The sequence below is a fragment of the Condylura cristata genome, unplaced genomic scaffold (genome assembly GCF_000260355.1).
Source record: "Condylura cristata isolate star-nosed mole 26May11 unplaced genomic scaffold, ConCri1.0 scaffold00002, whole genome shotgun sequence".
Lineage (NCBI taxonomy): Eukaryota > Metazoa > Chordata > Mammalia > Eulipotyphla > Talpidae > Condylura > Condylura cristata.
This window is the reverse complement of record NW_004567103.1, coordinates 40617564-40632028: the sequence shown is the minus strand read 5'-3', so window position 1 is coordinate 40632028 and position 14465 is coordinate 40617564. Positions and strand designations below refer to the sequence as shown.

The 14465-nt window shown below is 38.3% G+C and overlaps 1 protein-coding gene across 3 annotated transcripts in view; it reads left to right on the top strand.

Annotated features, from left to right (window-relative positions):
* OSBPL6 (oxysterol binding protein-like 6) overlaps positions 1-14465 on the top strand; it is a 187578-nt gene that overhangs the window by 134338 nt on the left and 38775 nt on the right. For all 3 annotated transcript variants that reach the window (XM_004674483.2, XM_012727374.1, XM_012727368.1), the window contains exons 10-13: positions 383-518; positions 6970-7073; positions 7632-7724; positions 12399-12473. In XM_004674483.2, the coding sequence (XP_004674540.1) occupies positions 383-518; positions 6970-7073; positions 7632-7724; positions 12399-12473 (408 nt within the window). The remainder of the gene's footprint in view (positions 1-382; positions 519-6969; positions 7074-7631; positions 7725-12398; positions 12474-14465) is intronic.

Genomic DNA, 14465 nt, shown 5'->3' with positions numbered 1-14465 from the left:
CTTTTGCAAAGGAAAGACCTCCACTGGTGAGGTGAGAGGGCTGCAGTAAGGATACTGGATCAAATGCAGCTCACTGCCTAATTGTAAGACAGGGAATCTGAGTTGCTGGGTCCCTGAGAACATCGTCTGAAGATGTTCTATCTCATACAGCCCCTTCATTGTCTACCAGAGACAGCAGCTTAGTGAGGGTGTTGCCATTGCTTATGAATTTTGACTTCACTAAGCACATAGCGCATGTAGCCAAGATGCCCTTCCATATGTTGAACACATCACTTCTCCTCTTCTCCAGTGCCGCTTTGAGAATAATGGTATTTTTTAGGCTCAGAAGTAGGTTGAGTCTGCTTCGTGTAACATGCCCTTCGTCCCTTTCTGTTCATCATAGGTGCAGACGAGCAGCTTCCCATGGCTGTCCCCGTTACCTAGCAGCAGCAGCAACCTCCCTGCCACCTGTACCACCGGCCAGAGCAAAGTGGCAGCCTGGCTGCAAGACTCAGAAGAAATGGACAGGTGTGCGGAAGGTGAGCTCTGGTCCCACGTGGGCCAGCAGAATAAGCGAAGTGAAACAACTCAGGAACATGTTGTGAAGTGTGGGTGCTGCACCTTTCTCCCTCTACCCACACACCCTTGGATGACTTCCACCTTTTCTTTTTCTTGCCTTGACACCAAATCCTTCTCCTTCCAGTGACCTGTGCTTCTTAGCTCACAGTTCTCCTGCACCTTCGTGTATAGTGAAAGTTTTGGCTTTACCCTGACTGCTACAGCCTTCTCACCTCATCTTTCTTACCAGTGGCCTCTAGCTTTGTGGGCTTGCAGGGTCCTGGACCCTGAGGACAGCACCCTCTGACATGCCCCTCGATGGTGAGGACACTTCCACAGCTGCCTGCTCTGCCAGTCTGTCTTGTCCATGAAACAAGCGTCTAGGTCTTGACAGACTGGCGATAAACAGCACAACTCCACTGTATGGCATCCTCCAGTCACCTGTTAGAGGCCTCCCACTGTGGGTCAGTTGTTGAATATTCAGAAGTGATACATGGTTCCCTCGCACTACCGTCTCTGAACCTCTGAATCGCCATATACTTTCTCCTGCCTTTTAATTAACCTGAGCACATTGATCCAGATTTGACCTACAGAATGTTTCTATCCAATAACCTTCCAAAATGAGAAAGACAAAGATAATACAAACTATTTAATAAGGCTAAAATAATTTAATTTTTAAAATTATTTTGGGTTGCTGTTGGATCTAATTTTTCTTTTCATTTTAAAATAAAATTATGATAAAAACAGAGGTTCAACTTTTATGTCCCCACTTGGAAAAATTAAAGTTTGACAATCTGTGTTGGCTTCTTAACTTCTTCCCCCTCATATATCTATATTTTGCTTTACATTTGTGAACTCAAAGTCTGCAGCATTTTTATTAGCTCTCTGTATATATTACAAATTCAACTTTTATGTGAAAATATGATTTTAAGAGGGATGCAATATTCATAACACATGACATACCATTAAAACAGTTCTATTGCATGTATTTGCAAACACACAGCTATTAATTTGAGTGTATTAGTTTCAGGTTGGGTCAAGAAGTCAAACCTCCCTTTCCTAGAACATTGCAGGTACATGTCAGCAGCAGTTCCAGCCTTTTTAACCTGTACTTCATCTTCTTCATTCATACAATTCATGGCATTTAGCCTGCTGCCTACGTGGCTGAAAAGATTGGGACCATTCATTGGGACAAAATCCATTCATCTGAAAAAAAATCAGTTGCCAGTGACCCCACCCCATCTCCAGCCCTTCCCAGGCCAGTAGGAGCGAAGCTTTTGTTTCAGGGTACTCAGAGGCCCATTCCCTGTGCCCTTCCAGTTGGGGGTGCCCCTCTTCTTCCTCATCCTGACTGTTGTATGTGCACTGCATCCTGCTTTTCCATTTTGCTTTGGATTTAGTGCATAATTGTTTCCCCTCTTGGAGATAACTATGAGTCTGTCCATGTCATTCTCCTGCTCTCTGCTGGAATCTGCTCCAGTTTCTGCCTTGTAATTGATTTTTGACTCCTTGGAAAAAAACATTCTTTGTAGCAGAGGGTCATCTGAGTTTGGTTCTGTTCTCAGGCCTCATCTCTGACCTACTCTGCCAGACGTTCCCCATGGAGCCTCCTCCCTGAGGCCCCCAGAAGCCTCCCCTTTCTTCTGCTCTACCGCCTGTGTCTCTGAGGTTCTCCTCTGGCCAAGCTTGCCTGTGGATATTCAGGATGCAGTCTATGCCGTCTGCATCAGTAATAGTAGCTACAGTTTATTGGCTCTCTGCTATGGAACAGGCACTGAGCTAAAGTGCTTTACATACATAGATTTGTATAAATCTTCACCAAGCTGTACCAAGTAGAAATGATGAGCCATATTCTTTAAGATAGGAGACCCTAGCAGTCCTCTCAACTCTGTTTTACAGCTGGTAACACTTTGGCACAGAGAAGTTCGCTCATTCGATCAGGGTCACACTAGACACAGAATTAAGTGGTCTGACTCCAGAGTAAATATTCCTATTCCTTTCAAAAAGACTGAAAACACTTTAAACCTCAAAGCTCCAGCAGGTTTGTGCTGCATCCCCAATGCCTCCTTTGCTTTTGGTCCTTTCCTTGTGTAGGCTCTGGCTCAGCCTGCTCTCAGCTTCTCTGAAACCCAGCTGTCTCTTCCGTGGAAGTGGTTCTAGCTTCTGAACTTGTTTCTGTCTGAAACCTCAGAGTCGTCTTTGTTCCTGCCGCTCTATTCATCCAGATGAGGCTGAGTTCTGGGATTACTCTGAAAACATCTCACCTCCCCCTCACTCCCATTCTTCTTGAGTTCCCTTCCTTGATTTCCCATTTCAGACCCACTGTTTGCCCCATCATTGCACTGGTCCCAGCTCCAGACTGGTTTTCTCACCCTTAGTCTCTTGCTCCAAGTCCGCTGGGAGCGGAACATGCTTGCAGCCCCATGACAGACATTATTCCATTGCATTCAGCTATAAGGTGTAGTACTCTACAGTCCGAGCCTCACAGGGGAAGGTGAAATGCAGTTCATGGAAGTAAAGAATGAGGCCTGGATCACACAGTGCCCTCGTACAGAGGTTGGAACTCCAGCCGATTCAAGTTTGACTAATTCCCCAAGACCAGTTTTTTTATTCACTACGTAAAGTCCCCTTAAGACTGACATTTCTTAAATAGCTTGAAAGCAAAAATCTCTTCCAGTGGTTCTCCATGGACTCTGGGGCTTTAGTCTAAACTACTTAGTCCAGCAGTGAACATGCAACTTTAGCTTTCTGGCCTTATCTATCCTTTCAGCAATCCCACCAAACATATTAACTACCTCCTGAGCATATTTGCATATTTCCACCTCCTGGTCTTTGCACAGGTCTTTCCCAACCTGCAGGTTCTCTTTTTACTTCTCCATCTTTTATTTTCCTTAACCCTGTCAACACTCCTCTAATCCCAGAAAAAACTCTAGTCTCTTTTTCAGTTTGCTCTGATGACCATAAACTATAGTAATTCTTCCCTCCTACATTTCCACAGCACTTTTTTTTTTTGATCAATTGTAATCATTTCCTAGAGAGTCCTCTATTTTGAGGTTGGTTGTATTTTAGAAGTTCACTATATAACATCTTCTTGACCCCCTACTTGACTTACAGTTTTAATACTTAAAGTGGTTGACTACTTATAACCCTGGATTTCTGTCAGTCTGATTCTTCTCAAGTATGCAAAGGAATTGCTTGGCTCTTGGAGAGCGTTTTTCCACCATGGTATTGGTATTCTGTAAGCCGTCTTCATACGCCAATACACCTCATCATAACAGAGGGGTCCACAATAATTTAAAATATAGCTTTGTTGACTATGTACATTCTTTTAAAACTATGTGCTGCTTACTACTGTAAATACCCTGAGCTTAGAAATGCTAGATACGTAGTATGTTCTCAATCCCTAGTACCTAAATGAAACAATGAATGAGTAATTTTGGATTTACTAATATAACCATTCCATACTTGGATAACATGTTTCTTTCTGGAACAAGTTAGAGCATGATGTGAAAATAAGTAAACTGCTATATATTTAGCTTTTAATCTCAACAGTCCCTTCTTACCATAGTTTTTCCTTTTCCACCCAATGTATAATTAGATTTAATATTAATTTAATGGAATTCTGGAAATTCCCTTTACTAGAGGTATTTTTATTATCTTAAGCAACTCTTTGTAATCCTTATAAATAGCCAGGCACTAGGCAACCTGTGAAATCCTGCCAGATTCCATTTCTTACATAATTTTAAATGAAAAAAAAAATGACCAGGAATGGTATGATTTATTGTAGGAGTATGATTAATCATAGCGCAGTTAATACTCTGTAAAGATCATTTCTGGTTTTCATAGACTTCTCATCTACCATTTCAGTTTCTAGCCTATTTAGGAAAGTAAGAGGTAAATATTACTATCAGCACTTGACAGGCAAGAAACTGCAACTGAGGAAGGTATAGTGAATCTGTTTCCTGGCTGTTTTGAGTCCTTTCTCTGATGAAACTTATTCACAGAGTTCTCTTTCTGTTTTGTTAGAGAGAAAAAAAAAATGTTACATCATATCATGATAGTTTTAAGCCCCAAATCCTGATTTCCATATTACCTATATAACACTTTGTGTAGAACAATCACACGACTAAGAATATGAGTGTCATATTTACTGTGTAGAATACTCGGTGGAATGATAATGTCAACTCATGTCCCAAGTGGCTGTTTAACTTGTGGTTTAGGTCTTTAAAAGGCAAATTAAAATACAGCAACCTTTTTTTCTAGTCAGCTCCATTCTCCCTCTAACCCCATTTATGCCCTTTTATCTTCTGTATTTCATACCCTCCTGAAACACTTCCTTTTCTCTTTTAATTATTATTATTTTTTAATTGCAGCAGCACTGGTTACAATACTGTATATGCTTTAGAGGTATGGACCACACCCTTAGATTTGCACTTAATAGTCCTCCATCAGGATCCATTGTGCACCCCCCTCCCAGTCTACTTCCCCCCCTACCCTTCTGGCGGGCCTCAGTTCTATGGTCAGATTCCTAGGGCTTATTTTTGGTTTGGTTTGTTTCTCTATGTGCTACATGTAAATGACACCATCTCCAGTATTTGTCTTTCTGCTGTTAACTCATGTTGCACAGCATACTGCCTTTCAGTTCCATCCATGAAATCATGCAGATGGAAGGGTTTCATCTTTTTTTAATAAAAGCTGAGAGTAGTCCATTGTGTATGTACACCACATCTTCCTGATCCACTCATCTGTCTTTGAGAACTTAGTTTATTTCTATAATTTGGCTACTGTAAATAGAGCTATGGTGAACATAGGAGTTCTATGTTCTTCTAGCCTTTTGAATTAGTGTTTTAGCTTTCATTGGGCAGACACTTAGGAGCAGAATTGCTGGATCATAGGGAAAATCTATTTTTAAAATTTTGAGGAGTCTTCATACTGGTTTCCATGGTCTCTATTCCCACCAACAGTGTATGAAGATTCCTTTTTCTTCACATTGTCACTTTTCTTCACATTCTCACTAACACATGTTGTCTCTGGCCTTTTTGATGTGGGCTGTTCTCATAGGTGCGAGATGGGATCTCATTGTTGAACCACTTTATTTTACTTGTAGAAGGATGCAGGTGTACAGGGTGCTGCCTCCTTTAAAAATGAAAGGGGTGGAGGGCACTGACCCCTTCAGCACTCTCTTTTCCCCACTTCCATGGGTTGTTCATGTATAAAACAAACTAAATAACATTGGTGGCCAAGAGTTAGTTGATCAAATGACAAACAGCTACTGAACAGCCTGCCAGGTTCCCCCCTGAGGCTGCCAAGAGCAGGGACCTACTGTGAATCGTCGCTGGCCCACTCTCCAATATAGCTCATCTCCTGGCCCATACAGACCTCCATATAGTAGTTATCCTCTTAGTTCATCCCCATTAAAAATGTCAAAAATACCTAAGCATAAGTATCTGATATTTACCCAGCTAATCACTAACCATGTTTAAGAGTGCTATTTTGCTGCATGTGTCATCTTTAAGCAATTCAGATTTTTGAGATTTAATGAGAAACAGAAATTATATACATAAATTATATACATGTATGAAATTTTTATCAAACTGACCACAAAGTAAGAGCAACCACTTTCTAATATTGCAGGCTCTTCATATACAATACACATGTAAATGTCATCACTTAACTGGGAGGTATATTCTAAATATAGTACTTAGTAATTGAGTAATGCTAATATCATAATATTCTTGACTATTTAATTTCCCATACAAAAGCTAAGTTTGTTTTAAGGGGATGTTTTGTTATGCAGATCTTAAACTTTTCTCAGATACACACCAAATATTTTTAATTAGTCACGTGTTCATCCTAAACATGAATTCAGATGAAGTTACATCCCCAGTTGATGGTGTTATTGCTAGGCCAAGGAGCACTTTAAAGATTTTTGTTTTGTTTAACATGAGGTGTCTGGTAGATTTTAATGAAATTATTCATTGTTAGTGAGCTAAATTATAGACAAATGTTTATTTGACTTTGTTTTTTATCAGTTTTTCTAGACTTGACTTAGCACCCAAGTTTTAGGCTTGTAAACTGCTTCAGGAGCAGTAGACAGTATGAAGTCCTAGAATGAAGTTGTGTACTGTAGAGCTGCAGTTCTCTTGAGTGTGGTAGGTGAGATAGCTCCCATCAGGGCAGAGTGAGCACATCCATAGACAGACTAAGACTTCAGTAATTCTATACTACAAGCTGTTAATTTGTAAGAAATCATCTAATAAATGGTGTTGGCTTTATGCACCTAAAGCAGAGAAGAGTCTCTTATTTACCATTGTTATTATACAAATACATATCTACTTAATCATATTTGCCATCATGTGGCTGGGGAATCACTTTTCTTGCCATCACCACTCTTCCTGACTTCCTCTCATGTCTTTTTTTTTTTTTTATTAGACCTTGCGCACTGCCAGTCAAACCTAGTGGAACTTAGCAAACTCCTGCAAAATTTGGAAATACTTCAGAGAACTCAATCAGCACCTAACTTCACTGATATGCAGGTAAACATATTGTTGTTGCTGGTAAAAGGTGCTTTGAAATGTTAACTAATAATTTTTACTGAACTGTTCTATGAATATATATGGTAATATTTAAAGGGAAATAGCTGCAATACAGGTTAGCTTATACTGAATCTTGATGTCATTGTGTTATGTTGTCTATTTCAGAATGTTTTATTACATTCCATTTTTATACATATAAATCCAAAGTAATTAATGGAAATACATATCTAAGTCAGTCTTCCATGTTGGTGTTGTGTTAAAAATGACAAATTCGAAGATACAATTTTCGTACAGTTGGTCTTAGCATCTTTCCATGTAGAAAAAAATGCTAATGATCTCTAATACACCTTTCATTTTGCATAGCAGAAAAAAGATATATTATGATCGAATTATTGTCTCTGCTTTGAATGTCAGCTAAATGCCTTCTCTCCTGACTGTTTTGCTTTAGGTGTTTAACAGTGATTTCTAACTAACTTGCTATGCTGTCTTTAGCTATGCCTTCATCATTGGTGTGAATTTAATAATCTTTTGTTGCTTTTAACTATTTGTATAATGTAGGCTAACTGTGTAGATATTTCAAAGAAAGACAAACGAGTCACAAGACGATGGAGAACAAAAAGTGTCAGCAAAGATACAAAAATACAACTGCAGGTACAGACTTTATTTCTCCTTCATATTTTTATATACTTAAGAAATATTTGTGTTTATAGATCAGTCCATAGAAATGAGATGGAGAGAGCTGCTTAATTGTTTTAAAAATTGACTTTAACTAAAATAGTGGGAAATCTTCATATTCTAGCATGCATAAAAATAAGTTTTAAATAGCTAAAATCATTCAATATGGCTCTAAGGTGGCATTTTCATTGTGGCTTTTAAAATATATTTTCACCAAAAGTCAAATTAAAAATCTAGACTAAAAATTCGGTGAGTTGTAACGGACACTCATAGGACTTGAGAGAACCTTTTATATGTTAGCTTTGTCCAAACTTGATTCTGCCAATAAAAAAGGCTGCAGTAGATTGGAAATCAACAAATCTAGGTTGCAATCTACTCACACTGATTTCCTAACTTTTTAATCTTGTGCATGTCTGTAAAATATCTGGGATTTTCATTTTTTTCTTGGGTAAAGTGATAAAATTAATAATCATCTTTGAATTCCCTTCCAATTCTAAAATTCTATGATTCTACAAAACTCATTATTATTTAACCTTCACCTTTAACTTTAAATATCTGAATCATTAAAGACTTAATGATCAATGTAAATTTTCTTGAATTATTTGAAATAAGTAGCTTTAATTTTTTAAAGTGAGATCATATTATGCAATGATGCAGACTATGGCAAATGCCTAAAATCTCACATGTCATAAATCAGATTACTTTCAGTTCTTTAAACTAGTCTCATTAATACTCTGACCCTAATTGTATCTTATGAAGAATTCTTGTCCTGCACAATCAAAATTAAATCTTATGATTTTAACAAAAATTAAAATTAATATTATGATTTTATTTTTAAGACACTATAAATCAATTTATATTATAATACAAAAGTAAAGGGAACAGCTTTTCAGAACTCTGTCACTGTCTTCTGAATAAAGACTAATACCTTGATTCTGACCATTGTAATTCTGACTGTGTAAATAACAAACTCTTTACTGTTCTGCTTGCTAATCTGGTATATTTGAAAATATATTTTTCTAAGCACGAAAGCTCCATTTTCTCTTTTTTTTAATTTAGAGTGTCCATGTTCTACAAACACAATTTTTTGTATTCTTTTGTTCAGTTTGTTTTCTCTTTTAGTCAGAAAATTAATACTGGGAAGACAAACATGCCAAATAATTTCCCAAGAAAATTACCTAAAATTGCTTTTGGCAGTTCCAGTTGTCTTGTGCATGAGATTGTCTAATTTTTTTTTTTTGGTTGTTAATTTTTTTTTTAAGCGTACTATCTGTGGCTATCATAGCCACAAAAAGAAAAAAATAAGATAATTGAAGAAAGCCAGCCACATAGAAACACACACTGTTGTAGATAGATGCTATTTGGATCTTGTTTTTAGAAGACATGCCAGCAAACAGATTCCCATTCACACTTGTGGTGTGGAATAGGTAGCATCTGAGTGAGTCTGGGTGGGGTGCCCCCGCTCCTGGCTATTGCAGAAGACCATCTATGCATGCTCCCTGTATCCCTCATTTTTTTCTGATGGAAACAGAATCCAGCTCTAAGTTGCCTACCTAGTGACAGGCTTTTCTTTTCTTTTTAAAAGATTTATTTATGCATACAGGACTGGGGTACAGGCCAGAGGTGCAGGAACAATGAGAGGATTCACCAAAGACAGAGTGGGAAGCAGAACAGTCAGACTATGAAGTACACTACAGAGGGGAGTAGCAGGTGGGACAGGAGAGGTCTGCTGTGCCATGTGGGTCACCCCCCTTGTGGGGGATCGAACTCATGCTGCAGTGGCTGCAGACAGCTTCACAGTGCTGTGATTTAACCTGTTTTGCCACCAGGGAAAGCCTGACAGGCTTCGCTTTTCTATATGAAGAGTGGTTATGAAATTTTTTTTGAATCATCAAAAGAAATTGTTCAAAAAGCATAAAATATTTTTCATTTGTACTGCTACCATATCTTTGGATGGTTTGCTTTTAAATTGTCTTTATGACTCTGTGCTTTTTTTCTGTTTTGTCAAAGAATAGCAAAATCACCCTTGTGATTCCAGTTTAATTATTTTTGAGGGAAGTTGAAATTGTCTCATTCCCACACTCAGTGAAGAATTTAGACTTAAAAAGTTAATGGAGAAAGAGACTTGGGGAGGGGAGTGTTGATGGTAAGTAATAAATGTCAGAGAAGCCCCCGAAAGGGTGACTGTTGGAGAATTTCATACAATCCCTGGGCCTTTTTTGTTCCCTCAAGCCAACAGGCTTTGAATCTTGATAGGATGAGGCTTAATAGGATGGTCATTCTCTATTACTGGCAGTTAGTTGAAATTTCTTTAATGTGTACAATTGGATGGAAAGCCTTAAAATCAGTTAGAGATGCTCTGACCAATATAAATATCATTGTTCATCCATATTTTACCTACACAGGCATAACTTTTATTTTATGGTGGCAGGTTAAACATCCCTACCACCTTTTCCCATCCTAATAGATTTTTTTCTTCCTGTTTAAAATGTGCCTTGGTCATAAGAACCTCATTTAATGGTACCAGCTATTTGTTTTCAGACCAATAGCCATCTCACTACTTGAACCACCTTCTCTGATGGGCATGGTAGCAGCCGACTTAAAAGGCTTTTGTAGTGAGGTTGATTTGCCTTCCACTCTCATGCTTGAGACATCCAGTCCCCTGCCATTTGTGAAGGAGCCTAGACTTATGGCATTGATATGGTGGTTGTTACTGTTGTTATTGTTGATGTTGTTTCATTGAAACTAAGTTTTGGATGTCTGTTGTCGTATTTTCATTGGAAGTCAGTGGGAAATCATTGATTAACTCACCAAAGGCAGCATTTGACCTAGAGGCTCTGTGGTGATTGCATTTTAGCAAATGACTTCCTGTTTCTGAAGCTTCATAATTCTGGTTCTAATAGAAATCTCAACATCATCATTATGCAGTAATATTTTGTGCTTTAAATGAGTAAGAGGGCAAGGAAAGAATAGTATTAAAGGTTTCCTATAGAGGAGAGAACTGTTAAAATACTTCTTGATCTCTAGTTGTTAAGGAATGAGGAATAGTAAGACATAATGACTAGTGGATGAAATGGTTGGATGTCATTCATGTGTAGCCATCCTAGAACTCATGGATACTCAGCTCACATTGATGGGTACAAGTCCTTTTTATGTTAAGCTACATTAAACATGAAGGATTTTGTATAGAAGGTTTTGTGGAAAACATATTATGTCTAGAAAACAAACATAAATGCAGAAGATTTATAAAGCTGAAGAAAAATATCAATGAAACTTGGAAATGTTATAGAGAAATGACATTATAGCAATTAATTTGTTGTAATTGTTATTACAACAGTAAAGTTAAAGCAACTTTACTATTTTTTCTGAATCTGCATTGGCAGGAGATTCTAAGAACATTTCAGTTCATTGGAATTGGAACTATGGCTCATAGTTCTGAAGAGTCAGAATCTGTCAAAAGGAGGCAGAGTTAGTGCTTAGAAGGAAATGTCAACCTCTCTAGACCCCACTCACCAAAGAGGAAATCAGGCCTCTCTCGGACTCTGCTACTGGCTCCCAGCTGGAAGCCTGACATTAGATGAAAGCTGTGCTTCTGGGTTCTTTTTTTTTTTTTTTAAGATTTATTTGATTTATGCATACAGAACTAGGGTACAGGCCAGAGGTGCAGGAGTGGTGAGAGGATTCACCAGCGACAGAGTGGGGAGCAGAACAGGCCGACTGATGAATACACTGCTGCACCATGTGGGTCACTTCCAGGGCCAGGGATCAAACGTACTGAAGCGGCTGCGGCTGGCTTGCAATGCTGTGCTTTAACCTCCTGTGCCACTGGGGAGGGCCTAGCTTCTGGGTTCTTACAGTCGATTTTTGCAGACATTATCCCAATGCAATGAGGAGCGAGGGAGCTTTTTCTTATGGTATAGAGATTGATTTCCCCCTTGGAAAATTCTTCAGCTGGAAAGTTCCAGCATCATCCCTAATGTTGTATCCAAAGAGATTTTCACTATAGGAGTAAATGGGAAATTTAAGGTTTCCTGGTACTCTTAGCCTTATTTCTTCCTCCCACTAAGAAAGAAAAAGTTTCTGACTTGCTAACAGGAGACTGTTTACAGCTTCTTCATTTTAGTATGTTATTGTTTATTGAATCACTTTTTAAAAATATTATAATAGCCTATTTTTACATCATTTTGTGCCTTTTCCCATCTCAGTTGTAATCCCCGTGGGCTTCCCATCACCACATCACCCATATACCATCACCATAGTTGAGTCACTTTTTCCTGAACTTACGTTTTCTTTGCTTTCATTTATTGAATGCCATATGACTTTGTCTAAAGTGATACTGCATGAATAAAAGAGTCGGTACATTTATTTTACCTTCAAATCACAAGCTATTATCAAGTCATAACTATACATCTTCTTTTGGGGTGGGGGTTACAATCAACAAATACCCTTAAGTGAAGTATTTGGGTGAATCACTTTTTCTCACAGCATGAATGTCCGTTCAGGCTACTATTGGAGCTAAAATTTAGGCAAAGATAACTTCAGTTAAATTCTCCCTTTCCCTTGTCTGATTATCTTTCATCCTACATATCCTGTCCTCTCCCTCCCCATCCCGTGTTTTCTCCTCCCTCCTCTTCTCCCATTCACTGTCAGGAAGGGCCACCCGCGAAGGGCCAGTTCAACACAACTCGGCGCCGGCAGAGGCTAGCGGCAGCAGTGGCTACAACAGTGAGTGGATCGCAATCTCCAGTGGCTGTTTAATGAGAATGAGAAAGTGTATGAGTGTCACATTCTCTGTTCTAAATGTGCCACCTGCATGAGACAGCATCCCGTGACCCGTTCCTGGTTGGCATCGCCTTTCATGTTGGCTGGCTGTCTGCGCCAGGCACGGGTCACGCCCATGCCCACGCATTCATTCATTTTTTGCAGTGGGAAGCTGTTGTATTACGTAATCTAGTTCTCTCCGTCGATCAATGTAAGAAATAATTTAAATCCAAGGTGGCGAAGTTGAGTATAAGTCTGTGGTATGGGATTTCTTTAAATGATATTTTTTGTCATCTTGATAATGAAATCTTTGCTAACTGATTTCTATGTTTCTAAGAAATGTCATTTTATTACAGACATAAATTGCTCTCTTTTGGGTAGCAGTGTGACCATTTGAAAAGAATGTGAGAGTAAAGATATGAGAGAGTAAAACAATGTGGATTTCATTTCTTTTCTAAATGGTTACAAAATTACACGTAGCAAAGGAAAATTGCTTTCTGGAAAGAATATTGAGCTGAAAATCAGAAAATAAAATGTGGGAAGGAGAGAAGCCAAAAGTTAAATGCTGTTTGATCTATATGTAGAGGGTTTTTTTTTTTTAAGATAAAATAAGATGGATATTCAGTAGACAAAGGAAATATTGAGGTAGATAAGCAAATAACCAAAATTTTAAATTGAGTAGAAAATATTGAGAATAATGAACTGCCCTTGCAAATGAGTTGCTGGATAATAGTAAGTCATATTTGCTGACTTGTGATATCCAAACAGCTTTATAAAATACAGAGTATTGAATTCATAGTGATTATGAATGTTAGCTTTTTGACCATTAGATCATATTTCCTAAATTAACAATAGGCTTGCTTTTGTTAGAAGTGGGATACATTTTAAGACTAGAATGACTGAAAAATATGGAAAGGCTTGGGTTGTAGAAGAATGCAGTGTGGGGCAAGTATTGTTGGTTTTATGCTCTGTGATTAATTGCTGCCTTTTCTTTCTATCTGGGTACTTAGCTGGATTGTTTAAAAAACAAGAGTTGTTTTTGATTATGAAATAAACAGCTTGGAGTTTATTGGGAAGCGGACAGACTCACGTTTTTGTAGACATTTAAACAAATTATTGAAATTGGTTTTGTGGTTGATATGTATCTCATGCATGTATTCAAATTCAGGTGAGTCAAGCATTTGATACTGACATGGTAACAGGTTCTGTACAATCAGTTAAATAATTCTCAAATGTAATCTTACATTTATAAAATTCAGGAATCCACATGATTGTATCTCAGTAGGGGAAGAAGGTCAATTGTTTCATGAAAATACCAATGTTTGTTTAAATAACATACATCTAAGAAGGCACACAGGGAAGTGACTGGGTTTCTACTGAGTTCAGTTTTTAATTTCAGATACCTTTAGTGAATATAATAAAAATGCAAACAGAACCTATTGAAGAAAATGGATTTACATTTTGAAAAGTCAGGAATAAATGAGAACAAGCCTTTAAAAGAGGAAAGAATTAATGTTCACCTTCTAGAGTAGTTATGACCATGGAAATTAAGAATGGCTTAGTTGCATCCAATGAGAAAAGCTGGCAACATTTATTAATGCACTCAGGAATTAGTAGGGGGTGGTGGTTGCTCTAAATCCCTTAGGATTTAGAGCTTTAATTCAATACCAGAGCCTAGTAACTTCTGGCAGGAGCTCAGCTGGCTCTCCATGCTCACATCTAGTGACACGCTGCTGATTCAGCCTCCTGGGTTCCCTTAGTGCAGTGTTTCCCGGACCTTCCTCTTCCCAGTATTCAGATTATCCCACATATTTCAAGACTGTTCTTCCTGATAGGTTCCTATTACCTAGGATTCTTCCAAGTGACTTCTAGTCACTTTCCTTGCCTACCTGGGACAGCTGAGGTAGTTCTCAATGAAAAGTAAACCTAAGGGAGTGTCGTAGAGGATTATTGTTC